The sequence below is a fragment of the Spea bombifrons genome, chromosome 2 (assembly GCF_027358695.1).
Source record: "Spea bombifrons isolate aSpeBom1 chromosome 2, aSpeBom1.2.pri, whole genome shotgun sequence".
Taxonomy (NCBI): Eukaryota; Metazoa; Chordata; class Amphibia; order Anura; family Pelobatidae; genus Spea; species Spea bombifrons.
Genome location: NC_071088.1, coordinates 75,264,419 through 75,287,890, shown reverse-complemented (window position 1 = coordinate 75,287,890; position 23,472 = coordinate 75,264,419). Strand labels below are relative to the sequence as shown.

The 23,472-nt window shown below is 37.4% G+C and overlaps 1 protein-coding gene across 2 annotated transcripts in view; it reads left to right on the top strand.

The window, feature by feature from the left end:
• LOC128472872 (ras GTPase-activating protein 4-like) overlaps positions 1–22,464 on the top strand; it is a 54,762-nt gene extending 32,298 nt beyond the window's left edge. Inside the window, exons 5-21 of one of the 2 annotated variants that reach the window (XM_053454841.1) lie at positions 1,935–2,064; positions 5,008–5,089; positions 6,964–7,095; positions 7,283–7,374; positions 13,304–13,421; positions 14,181–14,334; positions 15,320–15,384; positions 15,761–15,873; positions 16,552–16,744; positions 17,240–17,377; positions 18,008–18,152; positions 18,590–18,759; positions 19,947–20,084; positions 20,414–20,549; positions 20,999–21,119; positions 21,444–21,493; positions 21,938–22,464. In XM_053454841.1, coding sequence (XP_053310816.1) covers positions 1,935–2,064; positions 5,008–5,089; positions 6,964–7,095; positions 7,283–7,374; positions 13,304–13,421; positions 14,181–14,334; positions 15,320–15,384; positions 15,761–15,873; positions 16,552–16,744; positions 17,240–17,377; positions 18,008–18,152; positions 18,590–18,759; positions 19,947–20,084; positions 20,414–20,549; positions 20,999–21,119; positions 21,444–21,493; positions 21,938–22,068 — 2,108 coding nt within the window. In that variant the 3' untranslated portion in view covers positions 22,069–22,464. Of the gene's footprint in view, positions 1–1,934; positions 2,065–5,007; positions 5,090–6,963; positions 7,096–7,282; positions 7,375–13,303; positions 13,422–14,180; positions 14,335–15,319; positions 15,385–15,760; positions 15,874–16,551; positions 16,745–17,239; positions 17,378–18,007; positions 18,153–18,589; positions 18,760–19,946; positions 20,085–20,413; positions 20,550–20,998; positions 21,120–21,443; positions 21,494–21,937 lie in introns of those variants that run through there. The other variant, XM_053454842.1, reaches the window with a different exon arrangement.
• The last annotated feature ends 1,008 nt before the right edge of the window (positions 22,465–23,472 follow it).

Below are 23,472 nucleotides of genomic sequence, written 5' to 3'. Positions count from 1 at the left end.
AGGTTACTGAAGACAGGTTAATGTCACGAGTCATACACCATGACAAGACTAAGCACAGAAACAAGACACAAGGTAGTTATACTGCATCATCAAAGTTTCCAGATGTTCTGGCCAAGCTCTTTTGAAGAAACACAAAAAAATGTGTAATGTTGAAGACTGTAAACACAGTGGTTGGCCAAGGAAACTTGATGTAATATGAAAGACACATCATGCTTACTTCCATTCGCAATCAGAAGATACCCAGCAATGCCACCAGCGGAGCATTGGCAGAAAACAGTGGGACCCTAATACACCCATCTACTGGATGGAGAAGTCTGGTCAGAAGTGGTCTTCATGGAAGACTTGTGGCCAAAAAATCTCCAACGTGGAAGCAAGGCCAAGCGACTCAACTAAACGTGAAAACACTGGAACTGGGGTGCACATATATAGCATTTTGCTGAGTCAAAATATGAAACATTTGGATGTAGCAGAAGACTGTTTGCTGAAGGACTGGAGAGAGGTACACGAATGAGCGTTTGTAAGCAACAGTGACACATAGTGGAGGTTCCTTGCAAGTTTAGGGCTGCATTTCCAGATTGGGGATTGGGGATTTGGCAAGAATTAATGGTCCCCTCAATACTGAGAAGTACATGCAGATATTAATCCATTATGTGATATCATCAGGAAGGCATCTGATTGGTCCAAAATGTATTCTGTAACATGACGACGACCCCAAACATACAGCCATACACTCAATAAGAACTACCTTCAGCGTAAAGAGCAAAAAGGAGAACTGAAAGTGATGGTATAGCCCCCGCAGAGTGCTTATTTCAACATCGTTGAATCTACCTTGGATTACATGAAGAGAGAGAAGCAATTGAGATTGCCTAAATCCACAGAAGAACTTTTGTTAGTTCTCCAAGATGTTTGGAACACCCGGTACAAAACCAGTGCAGAGATCAGCAGGAAAAATACCTTGTCTTAATTAAGTGCAACAGAATTTGATGGCGCTATATAAAACAATAAATAATAATAATAATAATAATCACACTGTTTCACAGTAATTAAAAATGTAATTTAAAATCTGATTTCATACAAAACATTCAAAAAATAGCAATGAATTATGTGAAAGGTGTATAGAAAAGTCAAATGAGATGCAAACTTAGTTGACATTGCAAATAGAATAATAGTATATTTCAACTAACAGTATCAGCGGACATATTAGCAGAACAGAAACTAAAAACAAAATATGAAAATGGGCCAAGAAGCTAAAACATAATAGGGGGCATAAATAACATTATATAGAATATATTATAGCAGTCACTTCTAAATGTTCATCTTACTGTGAGCATCAATCCTGAAGTTATCTATGGTTTTTATGGAATGTGTTAAGTATGACACAATAATTAAATATTTACATGAGAACCACAAATGAAAATATTTTGTTGAAAACTGATGAATCAATTACCTGATACAATTGAGGAGGTAGGTGCTGCTCCATTTGAACTTGTACTACTGCTTATGGAAGATGAGATGAAAGAGAAATGCAGTTCGATGCTTTGCTGCAATGTTCTTATATGGAAATAGCATAGCAATAAAAAGCCAAATCATCCTTCAAAGCAAAAATAAGACTTTCCCCACTGACGATTCTTTATTTCATAATATGGATACTTCTGTCTTTTCACAGCCCAAGGCCAATGGTTTCATTCTGCCACATTCTATTTATCAATAATCATTAAATAGTATGTATTCTATCTCTACACCGATGTAACATAGTAGAGTAAGGGTATAGATTATTATTTATGTTCATTGATAAGTTTTACATTAAGTTCTGCTTACTGCCAACCACGTTGTCCAAGTGTACTCAGAGGAAGAAAAACTGTTTCCTTGAACAGTTCTGTATTGCAAATTACATCTTTATGTGTTTTTAATAAATTGTTAATTTTTCTTCCTAGGATACAACAGATGGATGAATTTAACAGAAATAGACCCAGATGAAGAAGTACAAGGAGAAATTCACCTTAAAATTGAAATATATAGTACCGAATTGTCACGGAAAGTACGCTGCACTGTCTTTGAAGCAAGGTAAGGAGTAGAATATTAAGTCTTTTTTATATATATTCTTCTTTTAATTGATCATCAGCATACAGAAAATATAATGAAACCAAGATAAAACAGGTTACAAGTAAGAAGCAAATATGTAGCTGTACTCTAAAACAGTGACATTCTTACTTCATATCAGTGGTATAACACATAACCAAATAAGCCAAAAAAGGATACGCCTTATGAAAAAAAACATAAGACAAAAATATAATCAAGCATGGAGCATGCCTTAAATTTAATAAGTTTGTTCTATCTTAACCCGAAGTAGTTTCATTAAAATACCAAATCATGGGCTTTGCAGCATTTTTGGTAGTGGCTTGATTTAGGAAAAGACCATAGCTGGGTTAAGACTCCATATGCCTTAGACATCAAACTACCGTAAATTTATGGCTGGATATTTTAGACATATTTACTAAATGCACAGTAATGAGTTGATAGAATACATTTTAACCAATAATTACTAGGCATTGACAATAGATTATGGACATTTTAGTCATAAATCACTTATTCATTTGTTTTTTAATGAAATGTAAACTTCTCCAACTGGGGATCATCAAACAATGTTACATCGTTGATTTATTTGATGTACTTCAAAAACAGTAAAGAAATGACTACAAAAATAAAACAAATAAAACAAACAACGAGTAATTCCACGGCTAAGCTCTAAATGTAGGAGGAGGGACATCATTAAAGCTGGCGGAATGTTCCTACTCACTCCATCTCAATTAACACTTTTGACCACAATTGTTCTTTATAAAATAGGACCCATTTGGAACAATGTTCTTGAAAATAATCAAATTATGGGGAAACACAAGTTCTCTCTGGTGAGGTCAGACCTTAAATTTAGCCCAAGAAAAATGAACCCCCCGTGTGTGGGGTTCTAATACTGTCAGCATTCAAGAAGTTAACAGCGTGTAAAATCGCTCTTCTTAATGCCTTTTTTGTGAAGCTTGTCTTTCGGTTTTATTTTGGTCATTATAATCCACAGCATGATACAAAATCCTATAATGATCTCCACTGAGTCCCTGGGGTGCCTGACACATTCTATTGCAAGACAAAACATCATTTAAGTTTAGTTTAAAATAGTTTTTTCCATTCACTACTGTATACAAAAATACAACAATAAATGAACGATATGTATGATTGTAAACATATTTCATGAGTAGGTGTCATTTGCATCGTGTAGATAACATGTATATGTATATTTTAATATGTATAACATCGCAGCTTATGTATAATGCTGATCTAGTCAACATGTTTTGGAAATAAAAATAAATGTGTGTCTATTAATTAAAGAAGTTGACAATAAGTGTAAAATATATAATATATAATATATATATAATATATATATACATATATATATATACACACACATTACTGCTTCTTTTGTATGATCTATACTATGTATATCAAAGATCTTTTTAATAAACTTATTATCACACCTGGGAACATTCATGTTCCGGCTACCTGGAGCCCTCCTTTCTCGGGATGCGAGTAGGCGGGTCTACCAACATCAGTGGGCGGCCCGCAAATGTTGCATGCCAGACCCGCAGAAAAATTGAAAGTGGTAGGAGGAGAAGTGGGCAGGGAGTGGGGTGGGCCTCAACGACCCAAAGAAGTCACAAAACCCAGAGAATTATGTCTTTGAAGCACTGTTTGCCACAGTAAAAAAAAATAAAACAAGTGTTAAATATGAGTTATTCTCCAGGAATCACAGACCTATCTGGTGTGGGATTATTTTATGCAATGCAAATCTATGGCGTGATTCTTTTGTGAAAATGTAATATTACCACAAATACTGTTCTTTATATATATATAAAGGGACTCTTTGGGTTTTAGTCAATAAACCCTTACGACACATTTGTCAGGGTAATTTTCAAAAACACAGACCTGGCGTAATGTATAAACCAAACCAGTGAGCACTATGGTGACTAAATTATTATTATTCTTCCATGTAGTTATATCTTAACAAAGTTCTTAGCTATTTTTAAGCATATAGATGTTTGTGAAATCAGTGGAACATGCCTAATAGCTTTCATTTTGAACATTAAGGTTTTTAGACCACTATAATCAATGCATTGATGTGTAGAGTCATCTTTTTTTCCAGCAGGCAGATGGATTTATTTTACAACGTCAAGAGAGGCATTCTCGTCTGTGTAGTGTTTCATAACTAATTCCTATGACTCATGGCATAAATGTTACTTGGGACTGAGTGTGATAAAAGATTAATTGCGGAATCGTCTGATCCTTTGAAAAATAGTTTAACCTGCCCTTTGTTCTAGATCTACAAATACCCTTCAGGCGGAATAGTTCTGAATAGGTAGAACATAGAATGGTGTTAATAAGGCTAGAGATGTGACGGACTCCAGTTAGTTAACCTGATTGATGTTGGGATTTTGAAATTGTCACACCAAAAATTATTTTCTTTTGCGGTGATGCCATTGGATGAATTGCCAACCTACAAAACTACGGCCTTTTGATTCCATAGTTATAGCTACTTTTATCAATCTCTTTGTTTTGCCTCATGGCGAAGGCTTGTCCGGTCTTCCCAACTTCATCTTCTGGAGCAAATTAGAGGTTAAAAGGTTAGAAAAGATAAACAGGTCTACTTACTCATTTGAGACAAACACAAAAACAATAGGATGTAGCAACATACCAGTGAACGGACTGAGAAGACAGATCAGCTGAAGCAAGAGATCAGAAAATCACATAAATTAAACAATAAAAATAACAAGAGCGGTGATGATCGGTGGACTGATTAAAGAAGTCCAGTTCCTCATTCAGCCCATTTCATTTACCCACCATAGTTGAGCTGTGTACCTGTCTAAATCAGCAAGCTTCAATAAAGAACAAAAGGAAATAATTATAGCCTATCACACAAGATAGGAAAAATCAACAGCTATAAATGTATATTTTACTTTTCAGGGACTTGGCTCGAAAAGACAGAAATGGAGCATCAGACCCCTTTGTCAGAGTACAATACAATGCCAAAACACAAGAGAGCTCAGTAAGTCACGTTGTCTTCATAAAAGGTTTATAATTATTTTGTCATGAATTTACAAAGCTGATCTACACAAAATGAAACAGATTGTCAAGTATAAATGTATGAGTACTTTCCATACGAGAGCAAGTTGTCAAGCGGATTCATAAATACAACTCAACTGTGACACAAAAAGAGTGAAATATATATAAATAGAACACTGTAGAACACACCCAGCAAACATTTTGAGCTCCTAGAAACAGGGGGGCATCAGGAGAGGGAAAGGGGATGGTGGGATTTGGAGACTAAAGGGGACTTGGTGCGTATGCTATATATTTAAAAAAAAAACAAAAAAAAAACGCATATGTGTGATAGAACTTTTCAAAGGCCATGGAAACCTTTAAAATACTTAAATACTTTACATCACGGGGCAAAAATAATTCTTAGTTCAAGGTTTAAACCTTTTGAAAGGGGGTTCCCAAACTTGAATTTAATTGGCGCTACTTATGATTAATAACCATTTTCAAGAACTGCTGTGAAAACATCTTGTGAACTTCAATGTAAGCGTGATTAGACTTAAAGCCCTGTGGTGTACTTATCCTGGTAAAAACATATTCCAGTAAATACACATTAATAGGACATCCTGTTAATGATAATGAAGGAGTGTTCCAGAAAGTGTCTTATAATGTTCTTGTTTTTTTGTGTTTTTTTTGGCACTTACGACATTGCTTTTGGTCTTCTTAGCTATTTATTTTGTAAGATCAGATAATTTACATTAGACCTTATCACACATTAGATGTGGGCTGGATAGAGCTTGCCCATTCAGATAAAAAAGCATTTGTGAGTTCAGATACTGATGTTGGACGAGAAGCCCTGGCTCGCAATTGTCATTCCAATTTCTTCCAAATGTGTTCAGTTTTGTCCATACTGGCGTCCTTAACAAGCTACTTGCAGACACTTTGAGCAATTCATCCAGCCCCCACCACTCACGAATCATCATCCACACTATTCTACCAACAAATTTTATAACATCAGAAGCAACAGCTATCAGGCTTGCTTCCCCTAGCAAGCCGAAAAATTATAATCATATTGGGACATGCTAGGGCAGCACCTGCTGTGTACCCACACAACGATAGACATATCTATTAATCAAGACTGTCCCTTCATGTCCAATTTCACTCCCACTTACCTTTAAAGGCATCAGTATTTGTATATGCTTGTTTTTTATTTTGTGATATTTTTACAACAATATTGAATATAAAAAGTATTCAATAAACTAAACTAGCTATGACATCACTGGAGATGCCTATGTGCTTTATTTCATAACCTGTGAGCAACGAGTATGGCTGAATTATCTAAACTATGTTATTAAGAGGGCTCTCCACATGGGCGTAACTAGCAACCAAGGGGCCTTGGTGCAAAAATTGCACTGGGCCCCCCAACTTCAACAGCTGGTCTGTGCCATCATTGCCCCCTCGCAACTGGTCTGTGGTTTCTTTGCACCTTGTCCCCCCCCCTTCCAACATACAACATATGTAAACAGACTTACACAAATGACACACTCCATCTCACCCCACTTACACAATTACACATCCATGCTCATACGCATACACAATTATACATCCATGCTCGCTCACACACACACACAAGTACACATCCATGCATGCTCAAATGCATACATACACACATGCACGTTCACGCATGCTCACACACACACATGATCACACACGCATGTTCACACACACATGCATGTTCACACACACACACACATGTTCACACACACACACACATGCTGGTCTGCAGTGCTGGCACTGGGAAATTATTACCAACAAACAAAACCATGTATTGCATACCTGTGATCGTACTGAGTTATTCAATACTGTATATTTAATTATATACAGGTTGTAAAGAAGTCCTGTTACCCCCGGTGGAATGAAGTGTTCGAATTTGACTTGGATGAGACCTTTACAGAGAAATTAACCATAGAGGTTTGGGACTGGGATCTTGTCAGTAGAAATGACTTTCTAGGAAAGGTAAGATAGCCAAATAGTATATAATAGAAAGCTGAGCTGGCATATGACTAGCAACTGGCTGTAGTGCCCCACCAGACCAATGATCCACTGAATATTTTTAAACAATCACCAAATCCCCTCCAAAATATGTGAATAACAAACTATACATATTTTGGCCATTTACATTAAAATACTCATGTCTTTTCAGGTGGTGATCAATTTAAGTGGACTTCAGACTGACTCACAAGAAGAAGGTTGGTTCAGACTGAGTCCTGGGAAGTCCAAAAACAATGAAGATGAGTAAGTTAATACCTACTAGCTTGTAATACTTAATGGGAGAATACAAGAACATGACTCTTATATCGACTTTCAAGACTTGCCTTTTTTAAATGTAACAACCATTACAAATTATTTGTGATATAAACTTTCATGTGCATTTTGCCAATTAAATACCAGCAATCACATTTCTCTGCATTATTTGCACACATGGGGATACTTCATAAGAACATCTTTAGACCTATGTTGTAAAACCACGGTGTCTGGTCTTTGGAACAATCAGATGATTCTCCATTCTCACGGTCCCCGGCAAAGTCTTCATGTTCGTCTTTGTGTTTGTCTTCAGGGGGAAAAAATCAAATATTCGCCTGTTCCTGTGTTCATTTTGTATACCTTCTGCCAGTATTTTCTGCTATCTTAAACATGTGTAGTATAGCAGGGGTTAATATGGGAATCCACAAGGGAGAAAAAGCTAATAGCATGACAAAAGTAAATCCCTAACACTCTAACCTGATGCTTGTTAAGCCGAGATGCACCCCGGCTTCATCAGGGCGTGGAGTCATTAAGTGATAAACCTGGCTTTGGCGACAGGATTTAAAGGTCTGTAAGAGCAAACCTATTGGTCGCTGGCAGGAGGCTCGTCTGGCATCAACCAATGAAGAAGAAAAAATGTCGGTGCGCTAAGCTAGTCTCAGGCTCAAATAATACAAATGTGTAATTCGAGGCCTACCAACCAGGTGTATGCATGCTGCAAGAAACAGTGTATTGGCTGCACAATGTATACAAGAAACAAAAACTGTCTGCGCTTCTTACCCTAATAAGGTTGGCAACAAATATATAAACATAATATAAACATAACCAATGAAGAGCAGCTGCCCTTTCCCATTCATTCTCCAGTCTGAGTGCAATTATGTCAATGCTGCTGCTAACTGTTACAGTGGTATACATTTGTTTCATTCATAGGAATGAACATCCAGAAGTAAACCTATGAATCAAATTAATGTATAACACTGTTATAGCCTAGAGGCAGTGACTAGGGGGAAGGGACCAAGGAGATTAGCAAAGAGGTGTTTAGGGATTTTGTCTTAACTAATAGGCTAGCCTAGTATATATTCTATTCTTCATGTTGTGCATCTTCGTGTAGGTTTATCCGCTGCTGTATTTGTTTGCTCCTTTATCGGTTTGATGAACAAAACGCAAAAGCATACGTGTTTTCATGTTCTCTCGAATACGAGCGCACAAGTCTAATTCTCACGACTCTTTAAATTCTCATCTGTGGGCCTTTGTTTCTTTAGAATTTGGTGTTGACTTATCTTAGACTAAACACAATGTTAGAAACATAGAAAGGGACAATACATAAGAACCATTCCACCCATCTAGTCTGCCCAACCTCTTACAACTCTCCTTAGTCCCTGGCCTTTTCATTTATCTAGCTTAGCCTTATGACTATCCAGTGCTTGCTTAGACTCTTTCGCTGTATTAACCTCTACCACCTTTCAGTAAAGTAATATTTCCTGATTTTACTTTTAAACCTTTGCCCCTCTAGCTTAAGACCATGTCCTCTTTTTGTGGTAGTATGTCTTATTTTAAATAAAATCTCTTCCTTTATCATGTTGATTCCCTAGTTCTTCAAGAATTCCTATAACCAATAAGAAACTTTCGATTTAGATTCCTTTTAATTCCTGTTTAATAACTTATTTTCAATGTTGCATTGTTCCACATGACAAAGTGTTGGGCTTTGTGTATATGGTGCCATAAAACCAGTAATTGGTTTAAACAAACAGAGGGTACACAGTATTCTTACATTCCAGTGCTTTCTTTGGCCGCAGTTTTGGAAAACTGACAGACATAGAAATGTTAAAAATATCAGAATCACCAAACATTTGAAAGTTTCATAACTTCAATAGCTTGCCAGACTTTCAGAGTTAAAAGACACAGTACGAATATAAACTCGATGTTCCAGATGCTAGTGAAGTCATATACGTACAAACATATGCAAAAAACTGAGGCAGTATAGTAGTCTCCACTCATAAATGCCATGGTTCGAAAACATCCCAGTAGTCAAAAGTGGTTATGTATAGTGCTACACACTGTTATATCGTAATAAGAAACCTGTTTAGATGTTCGCTAAGATCAGTTCTATCATTTGGACCTTCATTGCCTTGACGCTGAAAATAACCCATGGGAAATAGTGTAGCTGCACGACTTGCACTTAGGAACCATGAAACTATGTAGTGTGAAATGCATTGGCTGGCAAGATGCAATCGGTATGCCAATATTTCTTTTTTGTAGTTTGATGCCATTTAAAATACCTATCAGAAATATTAGATAACGTATAATGTTAGGAGCTGTTCGTAAAACTTATATAGTTAATACAATCTCTTGTGTAACATTTTAAAATGTCACCAAAACAATTAACTGTCTGAAAGATTTTACTTTGATTCATATTTAAACTGAAATATATTTAAAAAGTATTTTAGCTATTGTAGAGGTAGGCGAGCCAGATGACAGCCAAACTCAAGGAGCGGGTCTGTAACCTTAGCCTAATCCAACTGCCTGCCTAAGGGGTAGGTCGTACTTATTCCCGGTTCTAGCTAAGCTCTGTCTGCTATTGATAAAAAATCATGTATATGTATCCAAAGCAGGGGCGTACCTAGAGTATTTGGCACCTGGGGCGGATCCTGTATGTGCCCCCCCCCACACACACTTTAAAACTGCATAGCTTCTACCGTTATATACCGGCGCAGACACTGAAGGTGGTACAGCATTACTGTTATCATTATATACTGAGGCAGACATTGACGGTGGTACAGTATAACACTTATCACTATATACTGAGGCAGAAATTGACGGTGGTACAGCATAACACCTATCACTATATACTGAGGCACACATTGATGGTGGTACAGCGTAATCCCTATCACTATACATTGAGCCAGACATTGACAATAGTGCAGCATAACCCCAATCACTATATACTAAGCCAAACATTGATGTGGTGTAGGCCTACCACTTCATTAGTATTAGGTATGCACCGAAACGAATTCTGGACTGAAACCGAAAATGCAGCATTTACCTGGCCGAAACCGAATATGACCCCCCCCACACCATAAAAAAATCTAACACTTTTATTTAAAGTAAGTAACACACCAAAATAGGACAAAACAATTAAATAACAATATTATATATATATATATATATATAGATATATATATAGATATATATAGATATATATATATATGATTGATAACAGCAATCACATTCCTATCATGCCCAGGCATACCCAGATTCCAGGATGTACTCGCAGACTTGGCATGATAGGAGTATGATTGCCCTATCTACCCCTTCTCACTCCCTTCTCCCCTATCTACCCCTTCTCACTCCCTTCTCCCTATCTACCCCCTCCTAACTATCTACCCTCTCCCTCTTTGAAGTTCACTTACCTTTCAGGAGTCCTGCGGTGGGGGTGCAAGGCCTCTGTCTCCCAGCTCTGCCACTGTATGTAACAGTATAGAGTGATGGGAGTTATGATGTACTTTTAGAGCATAATTATATCATGAAAAAGACATTGGAAATGGTACAGCATAACACCCATCACTCTCACACACATACCAATCCACACATATACTAATCCACACATATACCAATCCACACATATACCAATCCACATATGTACCAATCCACATATGTACCAATCCACACATATACCAATCCACATATGTACCAATCCACACATATACCAATCCACTGTCACTCTCACTGAATGCTTTCCTACCTTTCCTCTTTTCTCCTTACAGCTCCTTTTCCTCCTCTTCGCTTCTCTTCTTCAGTTCTTCTGTCTTCTTCCGGTTCAGAGGGCACGGACAGCGGTGGGCGTGGCTTCAGTGTTGTGCGCCGGGATCTGACAACAAACCCCGGCGCACAGCAGCTGTTGCCGCGCGGATCGCAAGGGAGCAGTATCGGAGGTCTTTAACAGACCTCCGGCTGCCTTGAGTGATTTTAAGCCGGGTTCAAGGGAGATCCTTTAACCGGCTTAAAATCACTCAAGGGAGCCGGAGGTCTGCTAAAGACCTCCGATACCGCTCCCTTGCGAGCCTGCTCCTCCAGCGGCGGACATTACTGTCCGTCTCTGGAGGGGTGCCGGGTGCCGGCAAGTTGGCACCCCCCGCTAGGTACATTACTGATTCAAAGCACACCTCCACCTAGGATGCAGGCAGAGGCTTGTTGATTAATACAGTATAAGAATTTTAAGCAACATTAAAAAGATGGTGGGATGTGAGTGACAGAAACCGATCTCAGTTGTTTCTTTAAGAAGGAAAAGAACCGCAGACTCATGTTGTGATATTTCAACACAACCCATAAACAATAACCGAGATTCTGGTTTCCACATCCCTTATCTTCCTCTTGTTCTTTATTCAGGAAGTCATCAGTCAGTACAGAACTAGATTGCTGGAAATGCTAGCTGTATCATGGCTCAGTGCCACGGGTCACGGTTCCTTTTCCCATCATCAGGGTAACTGTGCGACATATTTCGGAATTTTCCAATGTTGACTTAGTATGTTTAAAAAAAATGGGGAAACAATCAAAGGGTCAAAAACTTTTCATAAACAGAGTTTGTTACCATAGCGATTCAGTTGAACATAAATTCGGCTGTAAACATGTATATCCTGAATCATCACATAAATCATGCAGAAAAACAAATGTAATTTGTTTGGAGATAAATATTAAAGGTAATGCGCCAGTTCATAAGGAGAACATTTTCCTACAAAAATATTCTATTTAAATTATGAAACTTATTTGCAGAACTGAAGATTTTTGTTTCACAAATGCCATTTATAGCCGGAGCTGCTTTGAGGGTTTGGCTACGCTTTACAAAAACATTCTTGTGTGCGGTTTTCAGACAACTTATGAAACTAATGCTGTGTTTAGGGACTTATGTGGCTAAGAGGTAATTAGGGTCATATATAAAGATATTTTGTTGCAAAGTGTACTTTGTACGCCACCAATGGAATGGTCCAATAAGTAGGAACATTTGTTTGCTATGGTTGTAACTTCACTTTTCAGACATTGTCCCAGAATCATCACTTTTCTGATACTGTCCCAGAATCACTTTTTATAACGAACACTAAAAAGTTAAGCAAAAATAATTTTGACGCCTGATATCTACAGCAGAATTTGCGGTGTCACCAACAAGCAGCCTTCTCTTACTGTATGTCTGATGTCAGCACATTCTGATAAACGGTATATTATACAGTCAGAAAGACTGCAGCTCTGTGATCAAACATTTTGGCTAGCAAAAAAGTTATAGCTACTTAGAAAAGCAGTTTTGATACATAAAACATTACATGTCACAGATCTTGGTTTTGTCTGTCAGCGGTCTCACATTGACCATTCAATGCTTGCATTTTAAAATAATTAAGGTAAGGAAATGCATAACAAGGCACATATAGGTCTATTCACTAAAGGGACAGTTGACAGGAGAATTTGTTGTTGTTTCATCTCCTTGACTTTACTAGTCATTATGACCAACCACAATGAGCTTCTGCTGTTGGAAGATCTTGGCTTGCCCTGGTTAATGGATAGTTAAATTAGTTAAATGTCTACAGTCTCCTTGCCCGTTAAATTATGAATGATTCTGGGACAGTGCAGCCCTTCGTACTGGAGAAACTTGCCAGTGCTGGCCTTTCACAAGAAATAGTGAAGTGGGACAGTTAAATCCACAGCTATCCTGCAAATACTCATGCCAACTGTCCCTTTACTGAATAAATCCAAATATATTACTTTCTTTATATTAATACCATCTTTTTATTTAGTCACTTGTGGTAACATATTCAGCCTAAACAATCTAGTATACTCCCTGAAATCCCCTCACTAGATAAAGTAATGTCCTTTCTGTATTCAAATATTTACCAAATATTTCATTTTTACTTTCCGTTTGGCTTGTTCTGTTTAGTGGAAACCTTGGTTCCTTGCAGCTCCAGGTGCGACTTCGTGACGAGACAGTGTTACCTTCAGACTACTATCAGCCTTTGGTCCAGTTGCTGTGCCAGGAAGTTAAAACATTTAAGAAGGTAACATTTACAGATGAGCCCACATTCCACTCAAAATCCTACATAATTTGCTCACTAAAACTTGGAAAATGTATTATCCTCCATGGTTACAAAACTATGTTTGACCTGGGATTATGCAATTACCAGGCACTAGGCAGCCGCAAGTTTCTACAGGTTAGGTTTCTTCAACTCTCCATGGACTTAACAATACCTGAACACTACGATAGAGGCTGCTGAGGGATCCTGTTGAATGTAGCACTTGAGATATAAAGCCAAGTTTTCTTCATTGTATTTTGGATATCTCCAGTGATTGTAGACAAACATGGTTGTTACAAAAAATACTAATGGAGACAAATGTGGCTTTGTATAACTTTGTCGTTCTTGGTCTGCTAGCAGACAGCCAGTTTTAAAGGAATCAGATAAAAAAAATTCTTCAGTAGAAACAAAATGTGAATAGCACCTAAACATTTTTGCATGATCAAAGAAATAAAAAATTAGATTTTATCTGGTATAAATATGTCTTGTTTTAAGCCAAGCCAATTAATATGTGGTATACAGTTTCTTAAACATACGAATTGTGCATATTAGCATTACAGAGTGTAGCACATCTAAGTTATTAAGTATTTATGAACATTTATGAACCAGTCCTCCCAAACAGCACTGCAATTTTCTTACAGCATCTTGTGCAATTACTTCCTAAGCATTTGATTGTTTTTCTACATTTTAATGCATTTTTCTCTATTCTTGTTTTGTTTTTGAAATAATGTTTGTTATTGACAGGAAAAAGGTGGACATTTAATAACTCTAATAGATGAGACCACATCTACCGAGTGTAGACAAGAAGTAGCCACTAATCTTATCAAACTATTCTTAGGACAAGGGCTAGCAAAGGAATTCCTAGATCTGCTCTTCAGACTTGAACTGGACAAAACAAGTAAGTCATGAACACTGAACTGGAATTGTTATGGTTTATTACAAGCCACTGTTGTGTTCCAGTTTTCAATAATTCTCAGCAGTACATGTTGTTAGTGCTTCATCACGCCTGTACAAGCAAAGCAACCAGTCATTCTACCTTTCTAACAGATCAAAACTATTAAGAGCTACCCTGACACGGTGTCATTTGTAGTTTTTTGAGCCATGTGCCCATATTTTCTTTAGCTTGCTCGCATTATGTTTAGAGCTACTTTCTTTTGGCCTTGTGCACCACGTTCCTTTTTTTCAGCACACAGGGTGAATTACATAGAGAGCAGAAACTGATTCTCTGTTGCAAGACACTTCCAAGTGTTTCTTCTGAAAAGTAATGATTCTGCTAGGCGTTGCATATGCAGTAAGGGCTTACCTGGCAGCTTCTGCTTCTACACCCTAAGACACTAAATTTAGTGGTCTTATAATAGACACTGCAGGGAATGGGTCCTTGTCTGGGCATTTTCATAAATGTCTAGAAAATCCTCACTTGAGGAATGGAGTGGAGGACCACTGCTTTAGACCCACTGGCCATCAGTACTAGTACTCATTCAATTCTGAAGCCAAAAAGCTAAAATTTGTAACAGTAGTTGGTAGTAGTTTGGTAGAGCTAGCCTTCTGTTTCTCAAATAATACCTGGCTACCCTACTTCTTTTAGAAGGTAGCTTTGCCATGCCCATTTTGCCTCTACCAAAGATTGGTTTTGCTAGAAATGTTATTGCAATGTCAGTGCCAGTTCCTGATGTGGTTAAGCTCTGATATTTGTAAGGTTGTGAAAGATGAGTGGTAGAAGCAATTTAAACTAGTGGCCACTTCCTAAGTTCCAAGCAGGAAGTTCCTGGTTGTCAGCATAAACAGTTTCCTTTTATATTTACTGCAAATGCTTAATACAGTTGATAAATATATATGTTAAATAATTGAACACTGTGTATTCTCTATTGAATGTATCCACACAGATGAGCCAAATACATTATTCAGAAGTAATTCATTGGCTTCAAAATCGATGGAATCATTTCTTAAGGTAAACCCATTAAAAGCAAAGGGATTGAAAACTGAGGTTACTTGCACCATAAATTTGTCATCTAGAAAGTTAACAGTTGTGGTTCCCTGTCTGTACTCGTTTCGAGCCGAGGAAGATCTCCCTTCCACTGCAATAAAGGCTGGATGTACCATTACATTGAAATAATCATGGCCCCTTTTTGTGGACATAATACTACATCTATAGAGCTGGATGGTAAATATTAATTATATGAAAATACACACAAACATAACAAGAAGTCGGTGACGCGAAGAAATAACCATCTGTCAATAAAGTTGGTTTGATTAGGAGACCAGGGTCCCTCCTTTGTTGAAATGGAAGTGTATGATGTCTTAACACTTTTGTCTGATAATTGTAGGTGGCAGGAATGCAGTACCTTCATATTGTTGTGGGACCAACAATAAATCGAATATTTGAGGAGAAAAAGTATGTCGAACTTGATCCAAGCAAAGTAGAAATTAAAGAAGTAGGGTAAGTGCACATTTATTTTGCATTATTATTATTATTAGAAACATGGACATTGTACATACTGTCACAAATAAGCTGTGGCTGGCACCATGTGGGGTTACACTGTCAAAATGATTGGAACAAAAGCCTGCCAAAATAAAAATATGAGGCAAAAAAGAAAAGAAGTCGATCTTTAGCTGATGGTACTGGATTAAGAAATGGCTGCTGGCTGCATGAGAGCATGTTTATAGACTCCTGTGCACAAATGGCCCCCAGTGGGAAAAGTCTGTATTGCATCTCCATTGGTTTCAAGTCTATACAAACTCACCAATTTGCAAGCACTTGCGCTTTAGTGAATCATTGTGTACAAAATCATGGAGTTCTTTGTATGTTAGTGTCATTTAGTTACTCAATTTATGTGAGCTAAAATTTGTGGATTAAATATTTTAGAAGAGTGTATTTTTAGGTATGTTATTATTGTCTTTAAAAATAAATCATAAAATAGAATTCCAAAATAAAACAGTACAGACATTATCCACAAACAAAAACCCTTAAATATCCCATTAATTCTCTCTTAAATAGCTGCTTCTCAAAGTTTTACGTGTCACTACATGAAATCATTTAGTAGATGTATGGGTGGAGATAAATTCTGAGACAGATTGCCACATATAGCGCACTGATACCTGTGATTCCTTTATATAGGTGCTCAGGTTTACACCGAATCCAAACAGAGAGTGAAATAATCCTGCAAAGTGCTCAATGTCTTCAGTCATACCTGACAGATCTCCTAATATCGATAGCAAAATCCGTTAAGCTGTGTCCTGCCACCATACGGGCTACGTTCAGACAGCTCTTCAAGCATGTGGAAGAACGCTTCCCAGAAAATAAACATGTGGTTTGTACAAGAAATAGGTGTCATACCTTGTAACAGCAATATCTTCCTTAACATTTACACATACCTGAAAAGTATTTTTCTTTTGATGTCACTATTCTGACCCAAACCACTATGTCTCTCTTTACTTGCCTAATTTCCCTCATAGTCATAGGCTTAACCCCTTAAGGACAATGGACGGTCCCTAAACCCATTGAAAACAATGCATTTTGAGCCTGTACATGTACGGGCTTTGTCATTAAGGGGTTAAAACACAGTGTATAAAAGCAAAAGGAAACATGTTTAAATGCATTGTATAAATCAACCCCATAAAACAAAGACAGAACATAGTTGATGATCTACTGATTATGTGTAGTAAAGCATTCAGAAAGGCTTCCATGCCATATTTCTTTGTTTCCTTTTAATAATTGACTTGGACTAGCATTCATTTGCAAAGAGTGATGACTTGGATGTCTACATTTTTTGTGCAAAAACTAAGCTTACTGTTTTGTTTTACAGAACGTGAAGTTCATTGCTGTAACCAGCTTCTTGTGTCTTCGTTTCTTTTCACCTGCCATTATGTCCCCAAAACTCTTTTACCTCAGAGAAAAGCATGCAGATGCTCGGACAAGCCGCACCTTGCTTCTTTTGGCCAAGGTAGAGGTTCACGCTTTACCGAACATATCCAAATTAACTTAAGGCAAAAAGACATGATTACATTATATACATACATACATACATATATATACACACACAGTACTGTGCAAAAGTTTTAGGCAGGTGTGAAAAAATGGCCCCCTGATCAACATCATCAAGTCTGTCTGGGGTTACATGAAGAGAAAGAAGCAACCTGTGATTAGCTCTCCAAGATGTATGGAACAACCTACCTGCCGAGTTCCTTAAAAAGCGTGTGTATCTAAAATAATTAATGCTGTTTTGAAGGCAAAGGATGGTCACGCCATATTGATTTCATTTAATTTTTTGTTCTGTTCACTCACTTTGTTAAATTGTAAAAATAAACTATTAACATGTCTTTTATTACATAACATTATTTTTACACACCTCCCTAAAACATTTGCATGGTACTGTATGTTTATGAGAGAGATAGAGATACTTGATGTTTTATGATAATGATATCAGACAATTGGTGGTTTTGTAATAGTGATATAGACTGTCCTTGATCCTTGTCAGTCACCTCCTGTAGTATCTGTTCCATGTGAAGCAGATAGTATTTTGTGGAGTTGGTAGAGCAACACAAGTGTTACAGAATGAAATGTTTTGTTATAGGCTATTCAGAACGTAGCAAACATGGATGCTCCAGCAAGTAGAACCAAGGAGTCCTGGATGGCTCCACTGCAGCCAACAATCCAACAAGGAGTTTCACAGCTGAAGGAGTTCATTGTTAAACTTATTAATATTGAGGAGAAGGAAGGTAACATGATGGACAAAACCATGTATTATTATTATTATTATTATCTTTTATTTATATAGCGCTTAATACAATAAATTCAAGGGATATGACAAGACAAGAATTGACAGACTAAGACAAACCGATACATTTGGTGGAGAGAGCCCTGCTCGCAATGTACTGCTTTTACAATAGATTACAAGATTCCCTCTTTAACCTGAGCAGCCCCATGTGATTCAGTTAAAAAACATCCCCACTTTGTCCAATTAGCTATGTCACCATACAAATGTAACAGTGTACATGTGTTATCAGTATTATATATCATTATCTATCTATTGATCAATAGCTCCTGAAAGTGCCCCATCATTTTCCTGCCTAAACATAAAAGATGGAGTTTAATATGTTATCATGTTAAAATGAAGCCAGTTGATGTTTTATTACCAATCTATGTTTTTTTACAGAACTCGACTTGCAGAAGGCACTAAATCTGCAGGGCCTTACAGTGAAAGAGGGCCAACTAATGATCTACAGAACAAAATGCAAAGGATACCTGCTGGCTTCCTCCTTTAAGAAACTGTTTGTTTCATTAACTGTTGATGCTTTGAGTTTTGCAAAAACTGCATATTCCAAGGTACATAGTGGCTTATTTGTAGATCATCATATTGAATATTACTTTACCGTTTTTCTTTTACTTTCCTTATTGCATCATAATGCAGAGTTGGGCAATAGCAGAGTGGAAATTGTTGGATCAGGTTTATATCAGGTATTCAGATATTCAGTTAGGTAACCTTTCAGGCATAGAGCCCATAAATCACTTAAACCTTTATTAGTAAACCTAGGAGGAAAAAACTGATTAAAAAATACTTTACCTCGTCTCAGCCACCGTCCTTACAATATATCTCGGCAATCCGCCATTTAACCGGAGCATTGAGCAGTGGCACTAATAGCAACAAAATACCTGCAAAGTAGTAAAACAAACAAGGAGGGAAATCCTAAAAACCAACAGAGAACTAAAGCCATAATTTGCAGAGCTAAGAGTATGTTAATAACCTGTTTACAGTGAAATGTAGTAGAACCAAATATCTAATAGCTATATGATTCCTTAAAGAGGGACTCCTATCATACCTATATATTTTAGTTATCCTTTAGTATAGTGCCCTGTGGTTGTAAGGAATATATATATATATATACAATCTTTATCACAAAGTATCATAATCAAAAGCCATAACTTATTTCTCTGTTTCCTGCGAGTAAACAACTACTTGTGATCCTGTCCTATTTATGAAACTAGTTCTAACAACTTGGAAGCCTCTTGGATTGTCTCACAACTGATACAGCATGCAACCTAATCATGTAAATATCCAGAACATTGAGTCAAGCATTTTCATGCAAGCCAAGGATCATCACCAAATTTGCTCAGCTCAGGCTAGCACTGCCGGTTAGTGCCTAAAGAAAAGTGAACAAAGCCACAGCTAACATTGAATTATGACATACCCTTGCTAAATGTGTATGTGGCTTTGAGTGGTTAGTAGATGTTTTGATCCTTCACCTATATTTCATGTGTCCAAATCAGGACATGACAAAAGGTAGGGAGGGACATCTTACCCAAATAGTCCTTGATTTTACAGCTCCACAGAAGCCTTAGGCGTTTACCTTTTATATATTTTGAAATGCACAGACCCTACCATTTATTGTGCTTAAAATGTGATTTCAACATATTAAATAGATGTCTGCATCATTTCTTGGCTTTAGTGCATGCAAGCTGATTGCATTGTTTACATGGATTACTTATCATGGTATGAACTGATTTATTTCCAGAAAAGTTCTTTTATTCCACTATCACGGATCCGAGCTTTGGAAAAGGTAGAAGAGAAGAGCTTTGGCAACTCGAATGTAATGCAGATTATCTACACAGATGAATCTGATAACCTGGAGGCCTTATATTTGCAATGTAAGGTACTGAGAAATTCAGTATTAAAGACGCAGAGAAGAAATTAACAATAATATATGCTGTGTAGGCAGGATTGTCCTCCTAGAACAGGATGTGTTCTTCTTGCACATACTTACAGGTTAATGTAGGAAATCCCATGGTCACGTTTGCCAAAGAATTCTACCTGTCTGAAGAACAAGGTGTTCGACTTTGACACACAGCTAGTGGCTCCACAGAGCTGGCTTGATCTATGATGAGGGCAACATATAACATACCCCTGTGCACAAAATATTTCTGGACATCACTTGAAGAATTCTCAGTGTGTGTCTTACTTGTTCCTTTTGTTTTTCCCTAGTGTGTCAATGAACTAAATCAGTGGCTATCAGCACTGAGGAAGGTGTGTGTGAACAATGCAGATATGCTATGTTCCTATCATCCTGGTGTGTTCAGAGGAGAGAAGTGGAGCTGCTGTCACCAAAAGGAAAAAGGAGGTACTACATCTTGCGTAATAAACAACATATTATTCCATGTAGCTTACATGAGGTTTGGAGATTAATAATATTACAGCACTTTACTTTTCATTCTACTTACTGGACATCATAATCTGACACAATTCAGTTACAAATGAAATTATAAAAGGGGTTGTTTAAATACACAAAGATAGACATACTAAACACTCCTTATAAGTTAACAGTCCTTGGCTATGTGAACCCAATGGGTACATTTAAACAAGGGACAGTTAATTCTAGACTACTTGTTGAGTCAGTCGTATGCTGAGCATGGTAGTTACTAGACTTGGGCGCCGGCCACGTCTTCAAGTTCGTATTCCATGAATATTCCCTTTCCTTCGTTCTTTTTGGGTGAATATTTGTGTATGTTCTTTGTGTTTGTTTTTTAATAATTTCAGTTAAGCTATAGTTGAGTTTGTTTGTTTTAACAGTGGCTGGCTGTGATAAAACTCGCCATGAAGTCACCTTACAAGAATGGAACGATCTCCTGGAGCCAGATTTAGAGGCACAGCTCATTTTTAGACACCTGCTTGGGATAAGAGAGTTGCTAAAGTGAGTACCCTAAAACGTCTAGCGCTATTAGCAATTGAATTTCTTATCCAGTGTTCCTGTTGCAATTAATCTGTACTGCATTATTAATATAATATACATTACTGATAAATCTACATTAACCCCTTCAGGCCCGGGGTTTTTATAACCTAGGGATCAAAATTGTTTATTTTTTTATTTTTACCATATGCTTGTTAAACCTTGATTCTCTTCATTTTATTCAGGAGAAGTAGGGTCTTCTTTTAAAACCATAATTATTAGCGAAAGTAGATGTAAAAAAAAAAAAACACAGACTAACTATATTGATTTCTTTGATTTTGTCCATAGGGAAAAACACCTGGAACTCACAAAGCAAACTAATGATGACTCTTTTACAGGTAAAGCACTGCAATGTATGACAATACAAGCAAAGTGTGGCATTAACTTGTGTGCAACATCTGAAAAAATATTTACCAATTTTTTCTTTTACTTCCTAATGTGGAGATATCAGGGTTTTTTTTATCGTAATCCTAATTTTGCTGGAAAAATACTTCTAAAAATGCAACTTTTCTTCAATGAATAACTATTTAAAAAAAGAAACCTAAAACACCACACTTTTTTTCTACGCTTTCCATACAATGCGAATGTTCAGATTTCGCACTTCGTTTTGCACTAATATTTTCTCAAGGCTTACATCATATTAAAAATATATAAAGGAAATACATCCTTAATTCATGAACACCAAACTGTTCTAAAAAGAGACATAGAAAGATTAACCTTTTAGGTGACATAGTGTGATTTTTTTTTCTTTTTCTTAAACCACGTTTATATATCTACTTTAGATCCTGGAAGAAAAGACACAGCTAACCAGTTGTTCCAGATTCTCCAAGATCTTGAAGCTGCTCACAATTTGTTTTTAAGGGATTCACCGAGTATCGCTGATCGAGAAAAAAAGTACTTACTGGAATTATAGACTAAACATTGGCATATCTGTAGTGATAGTTAATCATACCTGGGAACTTCTCAGAGCTCCCCTTATTCTGGGAAGGGGCTTGTTTCAAGAGGCTAGGGTAGCCACAGAGGAGGTGGGACTAAGCCTTAAGTGGATGGGGATAGGTGCTGGAAATAGGTGTCACCAAGCATCGCTCCTTTGCCCGGAGAAAGAAAATACTGACCCAGAGATCCAGGGAAGCGGTGCTTCACCAACAGACTCCAGGTAAAAAAAAAAAAAAAAAAACAGAGGTCCCAGGTATGTAGGTAATGTTAGTCTGACTATGTTGCATATAATACTATGTTAATATTTTATTAGCAAATAGCACTTTAAACTGCCAAAATACATTGATCTTGTAATTAAAAATATTTAAATAGATTAGTGTAGTTTTTTTCTTTCAATTTTCATTTTAAAATATTAAATTGTTTCTTTGCAAAAGAAAAAAAGGGAGCAAAAATACTAAACAAAAACAAAACACAGGCTTGCAATAACATGATTAATACTGATAGCAATAAGTCCTGGTTCAAGGTTTGTGACATTTATTCCAAAGTATAGCTTGTGACCCAGGCCTACACAATATCTCCCTTTAACTTTTTAGGTATAAACCCTACAGAGTAAACACTACAAGTAATTTGCGTAAAGAAGGTTGGACACACATTGCCACCCATTTCAAGAGCCTGAAAATGGGCAGTTACATTGGGCAGTGTTGGGAAATTCTGTTGGCTCTTCATAATGTATAGAGACATAGGATTTGTCAGCAAATAAAAACCATTCGGCCCATCTCGTCTGCCTGTAATTCCTGCTGTGGAGACTCAGACCTTAATCAGCTCTCCGGAACAGTCAGTCACAGTGCCTCCTGGGGTGGGTTTTTGGTGTTGCCGAATGCCTCGCTTCCAGCCCCCTCAAAAAAAACAATGCTCAGGTATCCTGGAGTTAAGGAGACAGTTCACACATGCTATGAATGCTGGTTGCAGAGAAGCAGAAGCTGGCCATGCATGTGCACTTGCCCGAGAGGCTGACTGTTGCTATAGCCTACTTGCTCCGGATCTGACCCCCAGAACCCAGTGGTCCCCTCCAGGACCTAGGAAGAAGGAGGCTTGCCAAAGAGCTTGTAGCATGCCAGGTAAGAACCGGATGTCCACAATAACAATGCTTCTCCCAGAGCATGTAGTGGGAGGAGATACATTGTTATTCTTCTTCTGGCTCTAGGCAGAGCCAATCAGGATTATGGTCTCACTCCTACCCTCAAGTAAGGCAGGAAGAACAATGGGTATGTGGGAAGGGAGGTGTCTTTCATAGAGTTCTACTCTTCCTGCCTTACCTCAGATGGGAGGAGACTCTTACCTATGTTGCCAAAGATGACATGGAAAAAGCACTGGTAATAAC